The sequence below is a fragment of the Carassius auratus genome, chromosome 41 (genome assembly GCF_003368295.1).
Source record: "Carassius auratus strain Wakin chromosome 41, ASM336829v1, whole genome shotgun sequence".
NCBI classification, from domain to species: Eukaryota; Metazoa; Chordata; class Actinopteri; order Cypriniformes; family Cyprinidae; genus Carassius; species Carassius auratus.
This window is the reverse complement of record NC_039283.1, coordinates 16,151,721-16,175,744: the sequence shown is the minus strand read 5'-3', so window position 1 is coordinate 16,175,744 and position 24,024 is coordinate 16,151,721. Positions and strand designations below refer to the sequence as shown.

The 24,024-nt window shown below is 37.8% G+C and overlaps 3 protein-coding genes across 3 annotated transcripts; all 3 read right to left on the bottom strand.

Moving 5' to 3' along the window:
• On the bottom strand, positions 1-4,337 carry LOC113059578 (uncharacterized). The gene is made up of 8 exons (XM_026228141.1): positions 4,091-4,337; positions 3,293-3,622; positions 2,880-3,200; positions 1,705-1,749; positions 1,416-1,601; positions 967-1,014; positions 810-866; positions 1-596 (listed from the first exon to the last, which is right to left on the bottom strand). The coding sequence occupies exons 1-8, from the start codon at positions 4,335-4,337 to the stop codon at positions 529-531; spliced, it is 1,302 nt and encodes a 433-aa protein (XP_026083926.1). The 3' UTR covers positions 1-528.
• A 1,076-nt stretch (positions 4,338-5,413) lies between these two features.
• LOC113059577 (cingulin-like) lies at positions 5,414-10,672 on the bottom strand. The gene is made up of 4 exons (XM_026228140.1): positions 10,667-10,672; positions 9,161-9,265; positions 8,889-9,052; positions 5,414-5,480 (listed from the first exon to the last, which is right to left on the bottom strand). The coding sequence occupies exons 1-4, from the start codon at positions 10,670-10,672 to the stop codon at positions 5,414-5,416; spliced, it is 342 nt and encodes a 113-aa protein (XP_026083925.1).
• A 1,027-nt stretch (positions 10,673-11,699) lies between these two features.
• On the bottom strand, positions 11,700-13,288 carry LOC113059576 (uncharacterized). The gene is made up of 4 exons (XM_026228139.1): positions 13,042-13,288; positions 12,178-12,507; positions 11,819-12,083; positions 11,700-11,733 (listed from the first exon to the last, which is right to left on the bottom strand). Exons 1-4 carry the CDS (start codon positions 13,286-13,288, stop codon positions 11,700-11,702), a joined length of 876 nt encoding a protein of 291 aa, XP_026083924.1.
• Positions 13,289-24,024: the final 10,736 nt, after the last annotated feature.

Sequence of the window (24,024 nt, the reverse complement as noted above, 5' to 3'; positions counted from 1 at the left end):
CCTGACTTCCCTTTGAAAGAAAGTTTCAGTGATGTGTAAATAGCAATAGTGCGACAGTTGATATTAAGCAATACTTTTCCACAGACTGGCACAGATCAGTGATACTATACTCTCTGTGTGTCTAGGGTGTGGATTTTGACTCCTCTTTGTAAAGCTCAAAAAGGTTAAACATTTAATGAAGTGCTCTTGTATGCTTTATATAAGTTAGGCTATAATCTGTTTTCCTGGTAGCACACCTACTTGAGTATGAGGAAATCTGTCCACTGTTCTTAGGAACAAGGAAAATCCATGAATGTGATAAAAGGCTTACAGTTGTTTTGACTGTCTTTATGTTGAGTTTGAAAAAAAAAAATGATTTCAAAGCTCATGATAACATAGTTACAAGGAGCCTAATAGAGTGTCACCCAGAACTATTTGTGTATAAAATATGTTACTCTTTATTATAATTTGTGACAAATGCCATGTAATTAGTGATTACTCAAAGACTATGATGTCAAAAAAACATAAAAAAAAAAAACGTTATTCACTTCAAAATGGGAACTTTTCATACATTTCATCTGGTTTATATGCCGGAGCTTCTGACTGTTCAGCACCAACTGTTGGGAGATAAAGTTCCAAAATTAATTTTGACACCACCTGGCATTATTAAAGAGTAATGAGATCAGTTGATGTATTGTTTGAATCATGTTTACATTTGCAAATTCTGTATTGTTTAAACAAACTTTAACGTAATTTCATCAATCCAAACGTTACATTTTCAGTGTAGCATGTGTATAACTTATAAAGCATGTGTATGTGCAGTAACTTACAGGTGGTCATTGTTCCTGCATTTCGTTCAACTAAAGAATAAACCGGGACATCAAACCCTGTCCAAAAAAAAAAAAACTGTAATCAGTTACATCATTGTCATCATTTTAGTTTATTTATTTATTTTACATCTTAACATTTAACATGAATGCCACTTACCTTCTGCAACACGGGAGTAATATACAGAGAAAAGACTGTTTAACTCGGCTATAAAACATAAGAAGACTTTACCATCATGCAGAAAAGTTACATTGTTTAAATATGTTTCTCTCTAACGTGAATACTTAATAAATTTAGAATTAAATTTTCCCTTACTGACATATTAATAGCACATCTTACAATTGCAGAAGTATGTACTCTTAACTTTACTCATTTGGAGGAAAACATCTGCACAATGAGCAAATGACAGAGGGGCTGCAATTTAGCTGATTCCGGTTTCCATTTGAGTAACTGTTCAGTCAAGAATAAATATATAACAGGAAGTACAACATAGACATACAAACTATGTTCTGATGACATAGCAGTCATCACTTCCTCTATTGTTTCTAATAAGCCATTGCTCTGACAGTGACAACCCAAACTTTTCAGGGCTACAGTTTTGGACTTACTTTGACTGTTGGTTTTGCGCCTTTGTTTTTTGAAATAAAGAATGGCACAGACGGTCAGTGATATGAGGACACACAGAGACACTACTGTGGTCATCACTACTACTGTCAGATTTGTTGTCACTGTTTCACTCTGATTGTTGCTTTCACTCAGGCCAGCAAGACCGTCAGGAGAGGCTGGAACAACAGCTGTGATCAATTAAAGAAAAGCATATTAAAATGTATCCATTTGTTTAGATTGTTTTGATCAGACACATGCACATACATTATATACAGCAGGTACTTGTCTTACCTATGATTGCCAGTGTTGTGTAACGAGATGTATTGTGAGCTATAACTAAAATGTAAATAAAAATTTTAGTTAGATCTACGGTGTTGTAACAAACACATTTATGAAAGCTTGATTAAAGCTGTAATACAGTAAGGCAACCACACGCACCTCTATGTATAACGCAACTGATTGCTATCTGAAAATGAGTGTATTCACTGAGCTGATGATGTGAATGAGAGAGAGAGAGAGAAAGAGAGAGAGAGAGAGAGAGAGAGAGAGGTGCACAGCATGTGCAAAGCTGGGCAACACGAGGAACAGGATTGAGAACTGCTCTTTTAGAACATATGATTTTGAAACTTGTGAATCCATTAGAATCATTTGAAGACAGAATCACGATTCATATATGCACAGATTTTTACATCCACCCCTAGTTTTCTCTTCCTCTTTTCTAAAGCACAACATGGCCTCAGACCCTTCGTTGTGTGTTTCCAGGGGCAGGGTTTATCTGGGTTTGTGATGTAACAAACCCTTGGAAGTAACTTGTGGTAGTTCTATACCAACCCTTTTTGTAGGCATTAAACTGCCCGAATTTTAAAAGACATCTTCTTCTTTTGCACTGAACTTTCAGCGCTGCAACTTTGCAGATATTATTTATGCTCAAACAGAACATTACACACTAATGTTAAAAAAGTGAAATCGCAATCAGCCGCCCCTTTGAACCACACTGATTCATTCTGGAACAAAATAAAACTTCTGCCTTACTCAAATACACAACAATTCATTCTTGTTTGGCTTTGTTTGGAACTATTTTTTGTTGATGGTGCAAAATTAGACCACCTGGCAATTTTGTTGCCAAAATGTAAGTTATTAAAATATAAATTAACTTGTTTATTGATCTGTCAAAAGCAATAGCACAGTCATGTTGTTGGTAACATAAATGTTACCACAGCTATTATTATTAGCTGTTACAATTAGTATTGTTGATGTCTGTTCTCTTTACTACTGGTATATTTAATTTTATTACCTTACATTTTATGATGTCTGTACATTGTTCGGCACTGGAGGCTCCTGTCAACATGCAATAAACCTCTTTTCTGATTGTGATTCAGATTTGTGGCCGAATGATATTTGGGACAATGGCATTCTTGCCCATTTGATGCTAAATTAGGGTTAAAAATATTGGATTGAAAACACACCTTTCATCACCAGCTTCGTCTCATAGCAGGTTTTTTCATTCACGCTGCACCGATACCACAATTCATCAGTTTGTACTGCATTTAGTATAAGCAAAGATCCGTTGTTAAGTGGTTTCGCTCTCATGTACAGGGGGTCCGGGGCTTTCTCTGTGCTGCTTGAGGGCTTGTTTGGAGTGCAATACTGTTTTATATCTGTTAATTGGTGACCATTAACAACTTTCCAAGTGACTGGTTCAGTTCTGTTTTGTAGAGGATGTTCAGAGCATGGCAGCAACACTGAAGAGCCTGGGGTTGGATGGACAGAGTTCAGAATTTTACACTCTGAAACGAGAAACACAGAAGTAGGCATATTATACATGTATATGGTTCTCTTATGGTGGTTATTAGCTTGTTTAAAACATCTGCATTCTCACTTATACTACTCAGGTTAAATCGAGTTGTTTGAAGACAGTCCTGATCCTTGTAAACCTGACAGTCATAAAGACCACTATCGGATAATCTGAAGTCTTTCAGATCAAGTGTAACATTTCCAGCATCTTTCCTCACAGACCATCTCTGGTGCTCTGATGCTGGAGAGATGTCTGGAGACATCAGGATGACTTTATCTTGGTTGATACTGCGTAGTTTGACTGTCAGAGAATCCAGCGGGTGGGTTGTTGTTTGGCAGGAAATAGACATGCTGTCACCAAGTAAATGGCTTATGTTCAACTGATGAACCTGCTTGCAGGGTCTATCTGTTTCAGCTAAAAGGGAATAAAAAGAGAAATGAGACATATTGAGAGAACTGGGACATAGAAACACAGGAAACCACCAAAGGGTTAACAATAAATAAAGAATAAAAACGATCCTCTTGATTGTCGGTGTATACCAATATTAAATTCATAAAATGACTTTAATATCAATTTTAGATAAACACATTGTCCGAGTTAATCTTTGCACACAAACACACAAATACACACAATTAAAACAAAGACTGTCCTTAGTGACACACTTTATTGCTTTAAAATTCAAGTTGTATACACGAGCTAACAGAACACATTTGTTAGCACATCTGTTAACAAGAATTGTGATCAACAGAAATTTACAAAAAAGTAACAATTACGTAACTTATGAATGACATTGATCATATTCACATCACATCCGTGTCTATATGCATACCTCTCATTTGTATGGTGGTTAAATTCATTTGATTTCATATAAAAGACACTTACCTTTACATTCTAATAATGCTGCTGTTAGAAGATACAGGAGCTGGAAATAAGAAAGCTGAAAACTCTTCATCATATACAGATGCTCACTGCTGGACAGCTCAACACTATATGAGCACAAGCCACATAACTTCACTTTCATAGAGCTGTTTTCAGTTACTCCAAATTTAATGCGGAAGTAGGAAATATGGTCTAATTCTGTGCTCATATAGAGGCCTTCAGTGAGCGATGGGGAGTTTTCAGCGGTCATATTAGCAACTTTTAAATCTTATAATAGCAGATGTTTTAGAAAGCTGCCGTTAGATATAAAAGTATAGAAAAGCAGTTTGAAGACAAAAAAAACCCCATCTAATAGATAGTTTCAAGAGTAGCTCACTGCAAAACAACTCAATAAGAGCACAGGCCACAAAACCTTTTACCTTCAAACAGTTGTTTTTGAAGAGCTAAAGTAGGAAATGTGTTCTGTGCAAAATGTTAGAGACGTGCAATTTTGCACACATTTTAAATAATTAAAACAATTAGCTATATGAGTTAAGTGAAATAATATTCTTTTGATTATCTTGATTTTTCATCTCTAAGAACTGTAAAACAGGAACACAAGTAGGATGCAGGTTTTAGATTGTTAAAGGCATTTCCCTTTGTGTTACTTTTGCTATGTTACACTGTATAAAAAAAGTAAGAAAGAAAGAAACATTTCTGGAAATATGTACTAAACTGCAATTTCATTTCCCTCTCTTAACATTCATCTAATGAAATCATCAGTGCTCAAAATCAGTCATTGGAAACTTCCATAGTTCCCTCTATCTGTATTCATTCACTTTATTCACCCTATACTTAAGTTAAATTAAAATATTATGGTCTCAAATTGTCTTAATTGCTAATTTCAGAAGAATTGAGTTATATTCTCAATTCAGTTCCTAAATGGCTTCAACTCTGAACTGATCTACTTTAAAACTGATTTATTAATTTTTTTACACTCAAAAAAGTGATCATTAAAGCTCTTTCACAAAAGACCATCTAAGGTGGATCTGATGTATAAATGAATTATAAAGTTATGTCTGAAATCTATTTGACTCCGTGACAGTGAAAATGTTTGGTGTCTCAAAGAGTGAAAAGCCATTTTCCTGTTTTATGGACAGAAAATAATTTAACCTGAGATTGCACATCAGGTTTATACAGTAATTATGGTGATGTGGGAAGTAGTTAATGCAGAAGAGAGAGAAACAAAAGCCTTCACTCTCTATTATCAATTTTACAGCCAGTCTGAAGTTACTATGTGTCCAAAAATTAAGCAGACATTCTTTTCCTTTTATCAACGGGCAGCTCTCATTCACGCACCATTCCACAGATTCCTCTCTCAGTCTTCAGCAGGAACTGGTTGATGGAGGTCCGGCTGGAATGATCACCCATCATCCATCAGAGCATATAAATAAATATATATTAAATATATTAAACATACAGTACAGTTATTATTATTATTATTATTATTATTATTATTATTATTATTATTATTACTACTACTACTATTTGGATTTTTTTATTACAGTTTTTTTCAATCGCTAACAAGCGCTTAACCATACTTCAGATACTTTTTCTAAACTCTTAACACAGACTCACACCTACAAAACACAATTGGCCAAATGGATAATTTTCTTCTCAAAAACACATTTTGTTAAATATATACTAAGTCTTCATTTCAAAATAGAACACATCTTTCTCTGCACACACCAACTTTACCAAAACACTGGAAATCTGACTCAAAATTAAATTATTCTGTCAAAGAATAACACTTGTTTTCACTTCAAAAGGTACATGCAGTCAATCAAAGTACACCAGGTTTCAAAATACTGGCTATTGTTGACATTACAAAAACTGCATAGACTTTTCAGTCTCAGTTTTGCAGGTATTTGCATGTAAAACATGCAAATTCATTGTTTTACACTAAATTTCTTGGTTAGGAACTGTATGTCCAAATGTACAGTAATGTTCACATTCAAAAGCATTCCAGTAAAAAGCTATTTTTTTTCCTTTACTGTTTACTGCAGGAGGTACAGTAGAAACACGGTATGATAGAACAGAAAAGGTTTGACAGTATTGCTTACAGTGAACAAAATATCCATGAAACACATACCAGCATTCTGAACCAAAAAACAACAACAGCAAAAAAGCCCAGATAAAAAAGGGGGGTAAAATAAAAACAATCTCTCACTGCTCCTCTCACTGCTCCTGCTCCACTCACTGTTCCTCTCACTGCATCTCTCACTGCATCTCTCACTGCTCCTGCTCCTCTCACTGCTCCTGCTCCTCTCACTGCATCTCTCACTGCTCCTGCTCCTCTCACTGCATCTCTCACTGCTCCTGCTCCTCTCACTGCATCTCTCACTGCTCCTGCTCCTCTCACTACTCCTGCTCCTCTTACTGCATCTCTCACTGATCCTGCTCCTCTCACTGCATCTCTCACTGCTCCTGCTCCTCTCACTGCTCCTGCTCCTCTCACTGCTCCTGCTCCTCTCACTGCTCCTCTCACTGCTCCTGCTCCTCTCACTACTCCTGCTCCTCTTACTGCATCTCTCACTGCTCCTGCTCCTCTCACTACTCCTGCTCCTCTTACTGCATCTCTCACTGCTCCTGCTCCTCTCACTGCTCCTCTCACTGCTCCTGCTCCTCTCACTACTCCTGCTCCTCTTACTGCATCTCTCACTGCTCCTGCTCCTCTCACTACTCCTGCTCCTCTTACTGCATCTCTCACTGCTCCTGCTCCTCTCACTGCTCCTGCTCCTCTCACTACTCCTGCTCCTCTCACTGCTCCTCTCACTACTCCTGCTCCTCTTACTGCATCTCTCACTGCTCCTGCTCCTCTTACTGCATCTCTCACTGCTCCTGCTCCTCTCACTGCTCCTGCTCCTCTCACTACTCCTGCTCCTCTCACTGCTCCTCTCACTACTCCTGCTCCTCTCACTGCATCTCTCACTGCTCCTGCTCCTCTCACTGCATCTCTCACTGCTCCTGCTCCTCTCACTGCATCTCTCACTGCTCCTGCTCCTCTCACTACTCCTGCTCCTCTTACTGCATCTCTCACTGATCCTGCTCCTCTCACTGCATCTCTCACTGCTCCTGCTCCTCTCACTGCTCCTGCTCCTCTCACTGCTCCTGCTCCTCTCACTGCTCCTCTCACTGCTCCTGCTCCTCTCACTACTCCTGCTCCTCTTACTGCATCTCTCACTGCTCCTGCTCCTCTCACTACTCCTGCTCCTCTTACTGCATCTCTCACTGCTCCTGCTCCTCTCACTGCTCCTCTCACTGCTCCTGCTCCTCTCACTACTCCTGCTCCTCTTACTGCATCTCTCACTGCTCCTGCTCCTCTCACTACTCCTGCTCCTCTTACTGCATCTCTCACTGCTCCTGCTCCTCTCACTGCTCCTGCTCCTCTCACTACTCCTGCTCCTCTCACTGCTCCTCTCACTACTCCTGCTCCTCTTACTGCATCTCTCACTGCTCCTGCTCCTCTCACTGCTCCTGCTCCTCTCACTACTCCTGCTCCTCTTACTGCATCTCTCACTGCTCCTGCTCCTCTCACTACTCCTGCTCCTCTTACTGCATCTCTCACTGCTCCTGCTCCTCTCACTGCATATCTCACTGCTCCTGCTCCTCTCACTGCATCTCTCACTGCTCCTGCTCCTCTCACTGCTCCTCTCACTGCTCCTGGTCCTCTCACTGCATCTTTCACTGCTCCTGCTCCTCTCACTGGGCCCCTTGCTCTTACTTTTCCTCGTCCATACATTACAGTGTTTGTCTTTTTCTGTTTCTGTTTCCAAAAATATCACTCTTCAAAGTCCTCCTTTTATTGTATAAGTGTCAATGTAATAGAAAAAAATAACCCCTGCCATTGAGTCTAAGCCGGATTGGAATCACTTGTGGTTTGCCCAATTTACACAACATAAATCAGCTAAGATATATTGTTTTTGAACTGATATCATTGCAGAAGCAGAGGTTTTTATACTGTATCTAAGGTTTGGAACATTGTTTTTGCTATTGTGGGATGTTGTGTGTTAACATTTGTAAATACTACAAAAACGATCCATAATTTTGTTGGGAGGTATAGCTTGCCTGTTCAGAAAATGTAAGCATTGTGGAAATGTGTTCAATGACTCCATATTGTGTGAAAACGACATGAAATGTGTGAATGGTATGGCCACAATAGACAGATGCTGTGCTAATTGTGTTTAGAGTTTTGAAAATGTGACAACTGCTTGGACAAATGCTTGTTAGCGACTGAAAAAAACTGTATTGTTTTAATATATGTTTTGCCATTATTTGGAGCAGTGGTTCTTGAAAGATCTGGAATCAAAAATGTGTTGTGGTTAATTAAATAACACATATCAACACTCTTTGGAGTCAAAAGGTTGAGATTGACAAATTTATAAAGAGATTCTGTGATTTCCAGGATGTGCATATGATGAGATGAACAGGGAGTGAGAGCGATTTTTCACAACATCTGAGGGAAAAGTATTTGTGAGTGAGGTATGGAGAGGTAAAGACTTTAAGAAATTAGAAATGTGAGCAGTCTGGACACCCCAGTATTTTAAGAGACCCACACTGCCCTCTGCAGGCTTCAGTGAACATTACATTATAAAATAATAGACTTCATACTGTACATGCATATACTGTAATCATATTCTGAATACTTCACCAAGCACATCAAAATGGCAAACCAGATATAACTGCTTTCTATTAAAAAACGTATTTATATGAAAAATTCTATACTCCACCATTATCTTCTCTCTCAGTCACACACACTTACTTGAGCTCATTCTCTAGTGCCGTGACTTTGGACTGCAGCGCCTCCTTCTGTTCCTGCATCTCCTCCATTTCTCTGATGGCCTTCCTCCTCAATCCCTCCAGCCGCTCTGCTTCTGCCTCTCCTTCATCCACCTGCCTCTTCAGAGCCTTCACACGCAGAGTCAGCTGAAGAACCACACAGCATTAAACACAGAAACACTCCACGGGTCTCTAACACACACCGATCATCACACACTGCTTTATATTTGCATATGTAACGTGTGTATTCTTCACCTGGTCTCTCTGCTCTGTGTGCTGCTGTCTCTCCTCATCCAGGGTGATGTTCAGCTCCTTTAGTTTCCTCTCCAACCGTCGCTGAGAGGACACCACAGAGCTCTTCTCTCTGCAAAAACACTTAAAGCTATGTGCTTGAAACTTAGGATGTCCTGAAGTGTGTTGAGAGTTTTCTTATGCTCTGAGATAGTTCAGATTCTGAGTTTTAATGTGAAATGTTGCAGAGCAACTATAATTTTTTGTAGAGGATCAGTGCTGCCTCACTCCCGTTTATATTTATTAATCTTGTAAATGTGTTTCTGTCTTGCAAACTTGTTATTTAGATCCATAATTTGTCAGGATGATCAGAATCATCAATGGGTTCAAATGAGTTGAAAATTATAAACAAAACAGCAATATTTTCTATGTGCATGTTTTCCAGAGAAAAAGTTCTTTAAATTTTATTTTTAATGTAAGAGTGGACATAGCCATTTTTAGTTCATTTTTTGAATGTACAAAACCATTATTCTGCTAAATGGTATGTTACAGAAAAAAAATACAATAGAGGGAATAACTTAAGTCATATGATGGAACACAAATATAAGTCTTTTCAGAATAGTTTATTGCAATACAAACATTATATCAAAGAATATGTGCAGAAAAAGTAGAAGTAAATCCAAGAGTCATTCTACAGAAGAGTTGTCATTATGTGTCTCTTACAGTGTGTCCTGTATAAAAATGCATCACAAGCCTGATACTGTCACAATACACTCGGAGAGCAAGGAACGATGAGTTCTTCAATATGTATTTTAATAATTTAATAGTCCAATCCAAGGGGACAGTAGGAGACAGAGGAACACATTTAAAGACATTCAGAACCAACCAACACTGATTGAAAGGACTAGGGCTTTTAAACACCGGGTAAATGAGCAAGAAAGATACACACCTGGAATCAAATTAACACAATCAACGGAGACAGAAACTGGATCACAGAGAGCAAAAACACACATAACCCTGACAGTTATGTTTTGTCTTTTGACAGCAATCGACTGTTCGGTAAATCGTCATTCAATTAAAAAGTGATCTTTTGCGATAAAAGCAGCATGAAATTTCATATTAAAGAATTTTCCCCAGATTGAGAATCATTCCTTATTTAAAGAAAACAACAACAACAACAAAAGCACATTAAATATTTGTCCTCTGCTTCACATGCAGGAGCTTCTGTTTGTTCACAGCAACTGTTGGGAGATAAAGAAAAAAAAAACATTAAATCATGCATATATGCATATGTGTGCTGCATAAACAGTATATATGTGTGTCCATGTTATTAAGTTATATTATATGAATTTATGATATATATATATATATATATATATATATATATATATATATATATATATATATATATATATATATATATATATATAATATTAGAAAGAAGAACGTAAATTAGTCCAAACCAATTTGATGTACCAATTAACTTTTTATGTAGTTCAGGACAGATATAAAATTAATGACTTAACTTACAGTCATGATTCAGTTGTAATGTTCCTCTAAAAAACAGAATGGACCATCAAACCCTGCAAGTAAAAGACTTTTATTAAATACACTTCATCAAATACACTTATTGCACAAGAGCTTACTATGAATATCACTTACCTCTTGGAATGATTGAATAATGTACGGTAGTCCAGCAGTTCAAATCAACTAAATAAATAAATAAAATAAGTACTTTACTATCTGATCAGCTATCATAATGTGACTTTCATTCTAACATGAGGGTCTCATCACCAGGATGTAATGATATGAGCTGTGTGTATTTCATGTCTTATAGCAACACACTCAGAAAACTTAAAACATTAACAGTTGTGGACTTACTTTGACTGTTGGTTTTGTGACTTTGTTTTTGGAAATAAAGAATGACACAGATGGTCAGTGATATGAGGACACACAGAGACACTACTGTTGTCATCACTAATACTGTCAGATAAGTTTCACTCTCATTGTTCTTGGCTTCAGTTTGCCCAGCCGTATTGTCAGCAGCTGTGGTTGGAGCATCTGTGATCAAAAAAAAAAAAAAAAAAGAGAGATACTTAAATGTACATTAGTCAGACTGATTAGGGTTTTTCTTTTAATCAAATAAATTCAGTACCTGTGGATAACAATGTAGTGGAAAGTTTTCCCAAAATTGTTGAATAAAATGTTTTATCATCTGTAATCAAAATACAAAACATTTTTACAGTAGGAAATGTATCCATCATATCATATATATATTTTAGACAGTAATACAAATGTTAACCCATATTTTCCAGCTGGTATAAAAACATTAACAAGCTTGTATAAAAAGTGGGACATTCACATCTACAGTACTACTATATTAACAAACAGACAGTTTAACCACAGGATATAATCACCACAAAATGATTTTAATCTAAACCCCATCTAGATATATTTAACTTAAATATTTATCATATTTATTACCACAATAATCCAAAAATATTTTGACTAACCCATCACAACAATTCACATTTATTAGCATAGCTTAACTTAATCTTTCAGTCTAATCGATGTCTGTCAAAGAGTCTGGTTTGAGTCTTTAGGGATAAAAATATTGAAAACACACTTTTCATCACCAGCCTCATCTCATAGCAGGTTTTTTCATTCACTCTGCACAAATACCGCAATTCATCAGTTTGTACTGCATTCCTTATAAGCAAAGATCCGTTGTTTAGTTGTTTCGCTCTCATGTACAAGGGGTCCGGGGGTCTCTCTGTGCTGCTTGAGGGCTTGTATGGAGCGCGATACTGGTATATATCTGTTGATTGGTGACCATTAACAACTTTCCAAGTGACTGGTGCAGTTCTGTTTTGTAGAGGATGTTCAGAGCATGGCAGCAACACTGAAGAGTTTATCATTGCATGGACAGGGTTCAAAGGTTTACACTCTGAAACAAGAGAAACACAGAAGTAGGCATATTATACATGTGTATGGTTCTCCAATGGTGGTTATTAGCTTGTTTAAAACATCTGCATTCTCACTTATAATACTCAGGTTAAATCGAGTTGTTTGAAGGCAGTCCTGATTCTTGTAGACCTGACAGTCATAAAGACCACCATCGAATGATCTGATGTCTTTCAGATCAAGTGTAACATTTCCAGCATCATTCCTCACAGACCATCTCTGGTGCTCTGATGCTGGAGAGATGTCTGGATACATCAGGATGACTTTATCTTGGTTGATACTGCGTAGTTTGACTGTCAGAGAATCCAGCGGGTGGGTTGTTGTTTGGCAGGAAATAGACATGCTGTCACCAAGTAAATGGCATATGTTCAACTGATGAACCTGTTTGCAGGGTCTATCTGTTTCAGCTAAAAGGGAATAAAAAAGATAAATGAGACCTACTGAGAGAACTGGGACATACTGTAGAAAGACAGGAAGCACCAAAGGATTTACAAAAATAAATAAATTAATTAATTAATAATAATAATAATAAATACATATTTTTCTTAAATGATCTTCTTGGTTGCCAGTGTAAAACAATATTAAATTCCTAAACTGACTTTTATATAAATATGTTATCTGGGTTAATCTTTGCTCACACACACACACACACACACACACAAATTATTTAAAAACAAAGACTGTCCTTAGTGACACCATTTTATTCTTCAAAACTCAAGTTGTATACACTTACTAACAGAACACATTTGTTAGCACAATTGTTAATATGAATTGAGATCAACTGAAATGTAAAAAAAAAAGTACAATTATGTAACTTATGAATTACATTGATCATATTTACATCCGTGTCACATTTAAACACCCACAGTCCATTGATTATATTCATACTTCTTGTTTGTATGTTGGTTAAATGAATTTGATTTCATATAAAAGACACTTACCTTTACATTCTAATAATGCTGCTGTTAGAAGATACAGGAGTTGGAAATAAGAAAGCTGAAAACTCTTCATCATATACAGATGCTCACTGCTGGACAGCTCAACACTATATGAGCACAAGCCACATAACTTCACTTTCATAGAGCTGTTTTCAGTTACTCCAAATTTAATGCGGAAGTAGGAAATATGGTCTAATTCTGTGATCATATAGAGGCCTTCAGTGAGCGATGGGGAGTTTTCACCTGTCATATTTGCAACTTTTAGATCTTATAATAGCAGGTGTATTAGAAAGCTGCCGTTAGATGTAAAAGTATAGAAATGCAGTTTGAAGATTAAAAACACCCCATCTAATAGATAGTTTTGAGTGTAGCTCACTGCAAAACAACTCAATAAGAGCACAGGCCACAAAACCTTTTACCTTCACACAGTTGTTTTTGAAGAGCTAAAGTAGGAAATGTGTTCTGTGCAAAATTAGAGACGTGCTATTGTTAATAATTAAAACAATTAGCTATAGGAGTTAGTTATTTTTAAGATAACATATTTAAAGAAATAAACTTTCCCTATAAATGCCTATTAAAAGCTGAAGTCTAAGCAGAGTATGAAATATCCCTTTCTAAACCTTGATTTCTCATCTCTAAGAACTGTGAAACAGTAACAGGAAGTAGGATGCAGTTTTTGGATCATTAAGGTTTTTTTTCCCCCCTTTGTGTTACTTTTGCCATGTTATACTGTAAAAAAAAAGAAAAGAATAAAAATTAAATTTTTGGAAATATGTACAAAACTGCAATTTTTATTTCCCTCTCTTAACATTCATCTAATGAAATCGTCATTGCTCATAATCAGGCATTGGAAACTTAGTTCCCTCCATCCGTATTCATTCACTTTATACAGAAGAAAGTTTCTTATTTCTTCAGTTTATCCCTAATTACATAAGTTAAATTTAAATATTAGGGTTTCAAATTGTCTAAATTGTTAATTTCAGAGGAAGTTCAATTCAATTACTAACTGGCTTCAACTCTAAACAGAGTAGAGTTTTACACTCAAACTAAAGTGACCATCTAAGGTAGAACTGATGTCTAAATGAATAACAAAGTCATGTCAGAAATCCATTTGACTCAGTGACAGTGAAAATGTTTGGCGTCTCAAAGAGTGAAAAGCCATTTTCCTGATTTATGGACAGAAAATAATTTAACTGAGACTGCACATCTTGTTTATACAGTAATTATGGTGATGTGGAGAAGCAGTTAAAGCTCAAGAGTGAAAAACAAAAGCATTCACTCTCTACTATGAATTTTATCATTTTTGTGTCCAAAAATGAAGCACAAGTTATTTTCCTTTTATCGAAGGGGCAGCTCTCATCCACACACCATTCCACAGATTCCACTCTCAGTCTTTAGCAGGAACTGGTTGATGGAGGTTATGCTGGAGCAGGTTCCATTGCTGGGGTCAGTGGGGCCCTGGTGCAGATTGTACAAATGTGCCCTGTTTGAATGTGTTTAATTTGTATGTTCATTCTGTTTATTTGTTTACGTTTTTTCATGTTTGCAAGTGTTTAAATGTAAAATAGCACTGTAATTAAATATACAGTCAAACCAAAATTTATTCAGACACGTTCAACATTTCTCACATTATCAGTTTATTTGCTATAGTTTCAAAAATGGTAATAACATTTTACAAGAACTCAAGAGTTAAACTGTCAGAACAAATTAATCTTGATAATATCAGATAAATTTGATAGAAAGATATGTAATGGATTACAATCAAACAAAACTTCAGACAACTGTCAATACTTTGTTGACCAATTACCAAGCAATGATTAATTTTGTTAAGTCTATGGTGTGAAAAGGTTGCATTAGCATTTCTAAAAAATAAAAATAAAAAAAAATAAAACACGTAAAAGGTCAAAGTGTCTGAATAAATTTTGGTCCCAAATATATCTATTTTATTTATCAATTTCTCTAGTAGTAAACTGTATGAATTTTTTTTGGGTATAGTATGTCACAGTTCACACTATGTTGTGACATTTGCCAAGTATGGTAACCCATACTCAGATTTGGTGCACTGCATTTAACCCATCCAAGTGCACACATTCAGCAGTGAACACACCATGAACACACCCCCAGAGCAGTGGGCAGCTGGATATCCAGCACCCGGGGAGCAACTGGGGATTCAATGCCTTGCTCAAGGGCACTTCAGCCATGAGTATCGAGGGTGGAAGAGAGCGCTGTTCATTCACTCCCCTCCACCTACAACTCCTGCCAGCACCGAGACTCAAACCTGCAACATTTGGGTTACAAGTCCAACTCTCTAACCATTAGGCCACAGCTGCCCCTTTTATTTTGCTATGCTCACTTACATACATTAATTGATAGTGTCCTGCACGTACTAGTAAAAATAAATCTATATTTCTTTCATTTTAATTTTTTCATTTTTCTTTCACTGGATTAACATTACAGCAGCTCGAAGCTAAATTAGGCGCGGTCACTTTAAGAGACAACATGCATCCAATATAATACACATACTTTTTTTTCTAAACAGTTTACTTTCACTTAATACATAACTAACAGTTTTTTCGAACATACTATCGAAGACGGGTATTTTCTATGTATTTGTCGGTACAAGAGCAAAAACAGACAATTTCGGTGTTTTGAGACGCCTCTCTCAGCGTGAGCCCTGAACACCGCGGTGCTGAAGTGGGCTCTTACACATCCTTTTCTGTTTGTTTAAACTGTGATTTGTTTTTGTTCTTTCAGGTACAGGAGGAACTTAAAAGAGAACTTTGCAAAGGAGAGCTTGTTTCAGTGTTGTTGTCTGTGACAGCATGCGAGTAACCAGCTACTCAGTTCAGCTTTTCCACGTCTTGTGTTTGAATGGTTTAAACTCTTTTGAATGGTTAAATTGGCAAGGCTTAATAACACGTGAAAATTATACGCTTTCGTGATGACAAACAGCAGCATTCTGTCAACTGTCCTGAGCGTCTTTGTAGGCTGGCCTGAGCCAGACGGTTGTGTTCGCCGGGGGCCCACCCTCGGCCGTGGGCCCCTATAAATGTCACCACCTTTCACCCCACTAGCGACGGCCCTGTGCTGGAATGATCATCCATCATCATCATCATCAGAGCAGAGCTGAGCACTGAATAATCCAGAGCTGACTGGAGAGCCCGTTGGATTATCCTCCTGAGAGAAAAGAAAGTGTAACATACTATAAATCTATCCATACCTTCTCCAAACCACTTATCCTCTGTAGGGCCATGGAGATTTGAGGCCTATTTTAGCATCTCAGGCAGGGGAAACACCGTGGACAGATGGTCGGTCAATCGTAAATGTAAAACTCTGTACACATTTTTTTTTAATTCATGTATAATAAATAAAAATAAGTATATATAAATAAATATATTTAACATATAGTTATAATAATTGTGATCACCCTACATATAGTTTGGGGTCACAAATTATTTTTTTTATTTTTACACATTCCTTTCTATTTACATGTGTGTATATAAGTTTTATTTTAATTATTTAAATATATGATGAGTTTGCACTGTGTAGTTCAGCTGCATTTTCTGCACTCTGGGTGAAAGTTGAGGGAGTAGAGTTATCATGACGAAGAGGAAACAACTACAATTCTTGTCTCTCTTTCATTTAATGTCAAGGTTAGTTAAATTAATCAAATGTCGTACCAAACTGTAATTTGCATATTTTAATGTCCAAACAATTTGTTATTTTTTATTTTATTACTAATTTTGAGACACTTACATTATAACATAGAAAAGTTTACACATGTATCACTTACCTGAAATACTTACTTGAGTTGTTTTCTGAATTCAGGCCAGTTTTAAGAATTAGGTACATTCGGTTAAGGTTGCTATCATTTATTTATTGTTTATTTGATCTATTCAGTGTGTATTATTTTTTACCAACATGTTTAGGAATCATTTTGTGAATCAAAGTGTCTTACTGACTCTGAAATACAAATGTTTATGTGTATTAAAAGACAACAAAGAGGACCGTTAAGGAAACAACTAATTCTTGTCTCTCTTTCTCATTTAATGTCAAGTTGATTACTTCTTACAGTTTTCCCGACTGCCCGGGACCTGTAACATATTTTGGGGCCTAGTCGTCCGGGATCAGCGTTACTCTGAAGATGCCTGGTCCAGTGATTTTGAACCTAGGGGCTGCAGAGCACTTTCTTCAGGAAGGGAGTAACGTGTAAAGAGGCTAAAGGGATATGGAATTACATTTGGTTCAATAAAAATGAATGTAACTTTATAAAACTGAATGTAACTTTTTCCAATTTTTTTTTTCAAGAAAAACAAAATGAAAATGAAAAAAATAAACAAAAAAAATAAATAAACATAGTTAGCTTTTGATGGACTGGTGCTCTCTGACTGGGAAGTACAGACGTCACTCAGTGGCGCGCATATTGGAAAGCTGATTAAATCTGGTCTCTACCGCAAAAAAAATATTTCACAGACAAAGTGAAAGAAATTTCTTTTAAGCTCATACACAGGTTTTACCCTGTAAAGAAGTTTATACAAAGATTTAAATCTGACATTGATCTTACAAGCTCTTTTTGTTCGAGTTCTGAAGAAACTGCACACTTATTTTGGTCATGTCACTACACTCAGAAACTTTGGGATTATATTGGTTTGTTTATCAAGTGTAAGATTTTGCAAGGCTTCTCAGTACATATGAAAAACATTACATTTTGGTTCAAACGAAAATATCAGTAAATAATATTTGACCTTCGATCGTCTCAGTCTGTAAAGATGAGCTCTCAGGAGTTACACGAAGCAGCATCGGTTTCCTCCTCCTCTTGTCCTTCAAGGCAGCTTGAAGTAAGCTTGTGTAACTGAAGTAACCAATAACATCGATACAAGTTTTTCATGTTACAGTGTGCAACAGTTTGTTGCGGGTTATTATTGTCATTCAGCAACACAAGCTTACTTCAAGCTGCAATGAAGGACAAGAGCACATCTTTACGGACTGAGACGATTGAAGGTCAAATATTATTTACATATTTAGTAATTCAAATCACCATGAGAGCTTTCCAATATGCACGCCACTGAGTGGCGTCTGTACTACCCGGTCAGAGAGCAACTGTCCATCAAAAGCTCACTATCCAATCAGAGTAGATCACTGTTAAGCTCGCCCCCATGAGAGGATTGTGTCAAAACACCAAATGAAAAACTGCGAAGCATAAGTGGAATCTGTGGCAATGCATTCAGAATCCACGATTAGCGAAAACGAATCTTTGAAAAACATTAACAAAGAATGAAGCATATTTGAAGACCCTGTTAAATTTGTGCGATTTTCATTTTGTTTTTATTCTTTTGTAATGGCATATTTTTGACATGACATGACAATTTTCTCCAGTCTCATCTAGGTGAAAGCAGCAGTCCTGCAGATTTTCAACCTTTGTATGTGGAAGTAAACAGCTTGGAGTCCCGTGCTGGTACCAAGGATGAAGGAAGAAATCCTCCAACACTTTGGCATCCTCCAGTTGATCTAAGCCACATCAGTAATGAACAGCAAGAACACGTGAAAGAACTGCTTTATGAAGAGTCAGTAGCTTTTGCATGTGACAATGATGACAGGATGCATTCCTAGTCTGCAGATGGCCATTACATTGAAGGATGACATACCTGTGCAAAGAAAGTATGCCTCTGTGCCTAAACCACTCTATCAGGAAGTCAAGGAGTACATTCAAGACTTGTTGGTTAGAGGTTGGATGGTTAAGTCCAAGTAACCACCATACTCTGCTCCTGTTGTGTGCGTAAGAAAGAAAGATTGTTCACTTAGACTTTGAATTGAGTACCGTTCACTTAATAAGAAAACAGTACCAGAAAGACATCCTTTGCCTCGTATACAAGATATTACAGATACTTTAGGGGGTTACAGCTAGTTTTCCATCATTGACCAAGGGAAGGCATACCACCAAGGGTTTATGGCTGAGGGATCCCAACATCTGACAGCTTTCATTACATCACAAGGGTTATATGAGTGGTTAAGTAGTAGTAGTAGCCCTTTATTGTCGCTAGTCACAAGTACCAGTGAAATTAGCCATCAACCTGTCCATACATACATTAATACAATATGACAGTGGGGTAGACAGGACAGGAAGACAGGGTATTTGAGGAAGAAATACAGCATAACATTAGGGAAGTGAGGAGAAAAAACAACAACACCCAGACTATGCTCCTTATGGGAGCACAGTATGAGAACAGGAAAAACACCTCAGCACAAAAAACACATAATCAATACACCATAGACACACGACTTTGCAAATGGGTATGGAACTTGGGGGGGGTTGAGGTAATCCAGCGCAGGCAAACAGCCATCCGGTCCAGCAGCTGAAAAGCGCTAGTCACAGACCCACCTGCCAGACTGGCGGTACAAAGCGGCAAAGGCGGGGGATGGGGGTTGGGAGGGTGAATGCATATCTGTATATGTGTAAGAGTTTGTGTATTTGTAGGCCTGGAGAGTTGAGACTCTCTCTAGATGCCTCAGTCCGCAGATTATACAGCGTCACAGCAAGTTGCCATGGAGACGTCCTTGGTCAGGTCCTAGACAGAGTCAACAATCAGCAGGTGTCTGTGGGAGAGGGTTTAGGAATGCAAGAGAAGTCAAGCTGCCCTGCTCGCCTTGGAGATTTTTGTCATCCAGCCAAAGCTGGTAGAGAAAGCCAAAAGAAGATAAGATACCAGTTTTTGGTCTAGTAGCCGCATTTCTTTTCACGGTCACTATGATTGTTCATTGTCCATTGGTCTCCAAATTCTCCAATTTCTTTTCCAAATCCGTGAGCTTCTTCGTGATGTTATCCATATTGCGGTTAATAGTCTCAGTCTCAATGCTGACCGCTCTGCCCACTACTTCAATCATGACGGGCAGCCTTGTGAGGCTTTGGACAGCTATTCCCATCTTCTTAATTTTCCAATAACCCAGGGCAAAGCCTAATCCAATCAGCAGAAGACCTGTTATCATGGTTCCGAATAGGTAGATGTCTTTAATGTCCTCCACGGAAAGAGCCGCCAGACACACGACCCGCCAATTCACCCATGCATCCATCGTGTAGCCAGCTGCAAACGTTCTGGCAGGACAGTCAGGTTCCCCCGAACCCAGGCTTCTCGTCGAGAAGATGGTGTCAATTGCGTTGAGAGACCAATTTATCAAATCCATATTCCAGTTTAGGAGAGCAGTGCAGAGAGAGTCTCTCAAGTAGACAAGACAAGAGAAAAACAAGCGAAGCAAGGAAAGGCAGGGAGGAGAGGAAAGAAATCCGACCTTGAGAGCAAAAGAGAAGATTCCTTTTGGGCTGACCAATGCACCTGCTGCATTCCAGAGGAGCACGGAAGAGAAGCTGGACTCCTTTCAAGATGATTTTTGCATACCTTACCTGGATGACATACTCTGTTATGCAAAGAATTTTGAAGACTACCTTAAAATACTTAGAAGGGTCTTAAAAGCACTACAACAGCATGGGGTGAAACTTAGACCAAAAAAATGTGAATTCTTCAAAAGAGAGGTTCACTATGTGGGACGACTCATTTCTGCTGAAGGTGCCCGCATTGATACCAAAGACATCATCGCCATTTTGTCACTTGGAGAAAAGTCACCAAGCACCATTGGAGAAGTGCGAAGATTACTGGGATTCATACATCCAGGAATTCTCTAGAATGGCCAAACCCATCTATAATCTTCTGCAAGTAAAGAACAATAATACAGATAGACGGATGGAAAGAAACAACAAAACCAAAGGGAAATTTAACCATCTTCCTTTTAAAAAACCAGTGGTCTTGACTGAAGAACACAAGAACACCCTGGGAACACTGATTGACATTCTTACCCATCCACCTGTGCTGGCTTATCCTGATTTCAACTCGCCCTTTACTCTCCATACTGATGCATCTCAGAAGGGTTTGGGGGCAGTTCTCTATCAATGGCAAAACGGAAAGTTAAGGGTCATTGCTTATGGATCCAGAACTCTTTGTCCAGCAGAGAAAAATTACAATCTTCACTCTGGCAAGCTTGAATTCCTAGCTTTAAAGTGGGATATATGTGAGAAATTCCTGGATTATCTGTTTTATGCGCCTCACTTCACTGTGTACACTGATAATACCCCCTGACCTATGTGATGAGCCACCGTTGGGTGGGAGAATTGTCTGATTTCCATTTTGACATCAAGTATAGACCAGGAAAGGAAAATATAGATGCTGACACTCTCTCTTGTTATCCTCTGGATATAGAATGGTATGTGTCCTCATGTTCAGGAGAAATGTCAGTTGATGCAGTTCATGCAACTTGGAAAGGGAGCCAGGTAGCAAAGAAAAATGATGTAGCCTGAATAGCTACTCTCATTACAGCTCAGAACTCTGACATTACCAACACGTGCCCAGAGTTGTCTCACCATAGTTTTCTGTCAACAATACATCACAGTGAATTACAGAGAGCACAGAAAAAAGATCTATTTGGGACATATTCAAACTTAAAGAAAAGAACCAAACTCTCACTAGTGAAGCCAGAAGAGGGTTACATGGCCCAGTCAAGAAATTATTACATGAGTGGAAAAAACTGCACATTGAAAATGGCTTGCTGTATCGAATGACCACTCACCAGAAACAACTGGTCTTACCTGCTGAATTTAAGAAGAAGGTCCTGAAGCATCTTCATGATGACATTGGTCATGTGGGCACAGAAAGGGTGATACATCTGGCAAGAGAGAGATTTTATTGGCCACATATGAAAATGGACATTGAAAATTATGTTACCAGAAGATGTTCATGCATTAAGCAAAATAAGCCTGTTACCCATGAGAGAACTCCAATGGGAAGCATTACAACTACTTGAGCATTACAACTGTTTCCATAGATTATCTACACTTGGAGAGAAGTAAAGGTGTTTTTGAGTACATACTGGTTGTAATTGATCGCTTTACCAGGTATGCTCAAGCCTATGCAACCAAGAACAAGGCTGGAAGAACTGCGGCAGAAAAGATATTCAATGATTTTATTCCACGCTTTGGATATCCAAATAAATGACATCACGACCAAGGAAGAGAGTTTGAGAATGAACTGTTCAAGACCTTGAATAGACTGTCTGGAGTTGGACACTCAAGGACAACACCCTATCATCCCTAAGGTAACCCGGCTGATATTCAATAGGACCTATTGAATCAAATTCAATAGGAATCTCTTACAAATGCTGAGAACACTCCAAGAAAGGAAAAGGAGCACTGGAAAGAACATCTAGCATGTGTTGTCCATGTTTATAACTGCACGAGACATGAGGCAACTGGATTTTCACCCTTCTACTTAAAGAGCCAGTAAGATGAAAATTCTAAGCTTCCTATCACTGTTTATAAGTCCTGTACATTAGGGTTAAATCCATCCAAGGTTAAAAAACATTGTCATTTCGTCAAAATATCATTTTAAAATTACCTCAATTCTCAGAGATCCCCAAACGGTTCGCGCGAAGCTGTTCAAAAGATTCAGTTTCCTTAAACCCCACCTTTCGGTAGCATACTGTGTTCTGATTGGTCAACTAACATAAGCAGTTTGGATTTGTTGTTCCGCACACACCTCCACGGTAAACTATGCGTTAGCATCTGTTTGTGGTGAATTATGTCTTATTCCTCTCACTGTGAAGCAAACAGTAAAATAAAAAACTTGAACAGTCTCCCTGCTTTTTCTTCTGTGTGGGTTTATTCAAGACGCGCACTTCAGTTTGAATCTGAATAGCGCGTTCAGCGTGGGGGCGTGGTCAGATTAGAAGGGAGACATGAAAAACAGACATCGCGTTGTTTTCATATGGATTACTTTATCACAGAATATCTGTTTTCAGCAGCACTTGTTTAGTTTTAAAGTAGACATGTCAAGCTACTCACCGAGATTAGAAAAGCAGTCATCAGTGAAATGTTGTGAACACAACAAAAGGGATTTGTTGTATGTGGTGAAAATGAATTTTAGCCATTGGTTCTTCTGATCTTCATTCTTTGGCAGTGAAAATAAAACAAACTTGCCTTTACAATTAAAAACACACTGTCTCCTCGACATGATGCTATCACACCAACCAGAGCGTCTGTGTGGGGGGGTGGGGCAGGTCAGAGTTCCGTTTCTCCCAAGACGGTAGGTTATTATGCAAAGTGTTCCTAGTGACGTACATAGAGATGGGCAAAAGATATGAAATCTATAACGACTCGTTTCAGCAATTCAGAGTCGACTCCTTACTTTAGAAGCCAATAACTTTATAAATCGTGTACTTTTTGGTTTAATTACTTTGCACATTGTTTACACTGATGGACAGCTACATCATACACTGTAATACAGGTAATTTTTGGTTTCCCATCTGTGTGGCTCTTTAATGTTTGGCCGATCTCCTCGTCTGCCAGTTGATCTACTGTTTGGATTGAATTCAGAAAAAACAGATGACTCTCCAACAAGATATGCTGATAAATGGGCTATACGAATGAAAGAAGTATACAGAATTGCAAGTGGAAACAGTAAACTGTCTTGTGAAAAGGGAAAAAAAATATCATGACCATCAGTCAAGGGGAATCACTCTGCATCCTGGAGATAGAGTACTTGTCCAGAATATTATGAGAAAAGGTGGACCAGAGAAACGTAAGTCTTACTGGGAGAAACAAATCTACATTGTTAAAGAATAGGGCTGTGAATCTTTGGCAAGGCAGAGATTCACGGGATTATTTAAATGCTTCTACTAAATTCTTTAAATGCTTAGTCAGGGGGCAAATTACAGTAGCATTTATGGTTAGAGAACCATAGGTTAGAAAAAAGAATTTGTCCATTGTTAAATGCTAGTTTAATGATGCGACATGGCATACGTAAAAATGTATGTAAGCCAAGTTTTTAAAAAAGAGCTTAAAGAGTATTGTGTATAAGCTAACATGTTGTCACACCAGAGGCGTAGCCATAATTTCAGAAGTGACAGAAATTTCAAATACAATCATTTTATGTATGTAGCCTATAT

Bases quoted from the DNA above. Each gene is read 5' to 3' on its own strand.
- LOC113059578 (XM_026228141.1), bottom strand. From the start codon at position 4,337: ATGACCGCTGAAAACTCCCCATCGCTCACTGAAGGCCTCTATATGAGC. The intron at 1,602-1,704 runs GTAAGACAAGTA...AATTGATCACAG, and splicing joins CACAACACTGGCAATCATAG to CTGTTGTTCCAGCCTCTCCT. The intron at 597-809 runs GTAAGTTACTGC...ATCTCCCAACAG, and splicing joins TGCAGGAACAATGACCACCT to TTGGTGCTGAACAGTCAGAA.
- LOC113059577 (XM_026228140.1), bottom strand. The intron at 9,053-9,160 runs GTGAAGAATACA...GTGGTTCTTCAG, and splicing joins ACACAGAGCAGAGAGACCAG to CTGACTCTGCGTGTGAAGGC. The intron at 5,481-8,888 runs GTAAGTGTGTGT...TGATCATTCCAG, and splicing joins GCACTAGAGAATGAGCTCAA to CCGGACCTCCATCAACCAGT.
- LOC113059576 (XM_026228139.1), bottom strand. From the start codon at position 13,288: ATGACAGGTGAAAACTCCCCATCGCTCACTGAAGGCCTCTATATGATC. The intron at 12,084-12,177 runs GTGAGAATGCAG...CTCTTGTTTCAG, and splicing joins ATTTAACCTGAGTATTATAA to AGTGTAAACCTTTGAACCCT. The intron at 11,734-11,818 runs GTATTTGTGCAG...TTATCCCTAAAG, and splicing joins GTACAAACTGATGAATTGCG to ACTCAAACCAGACTCTTTGA.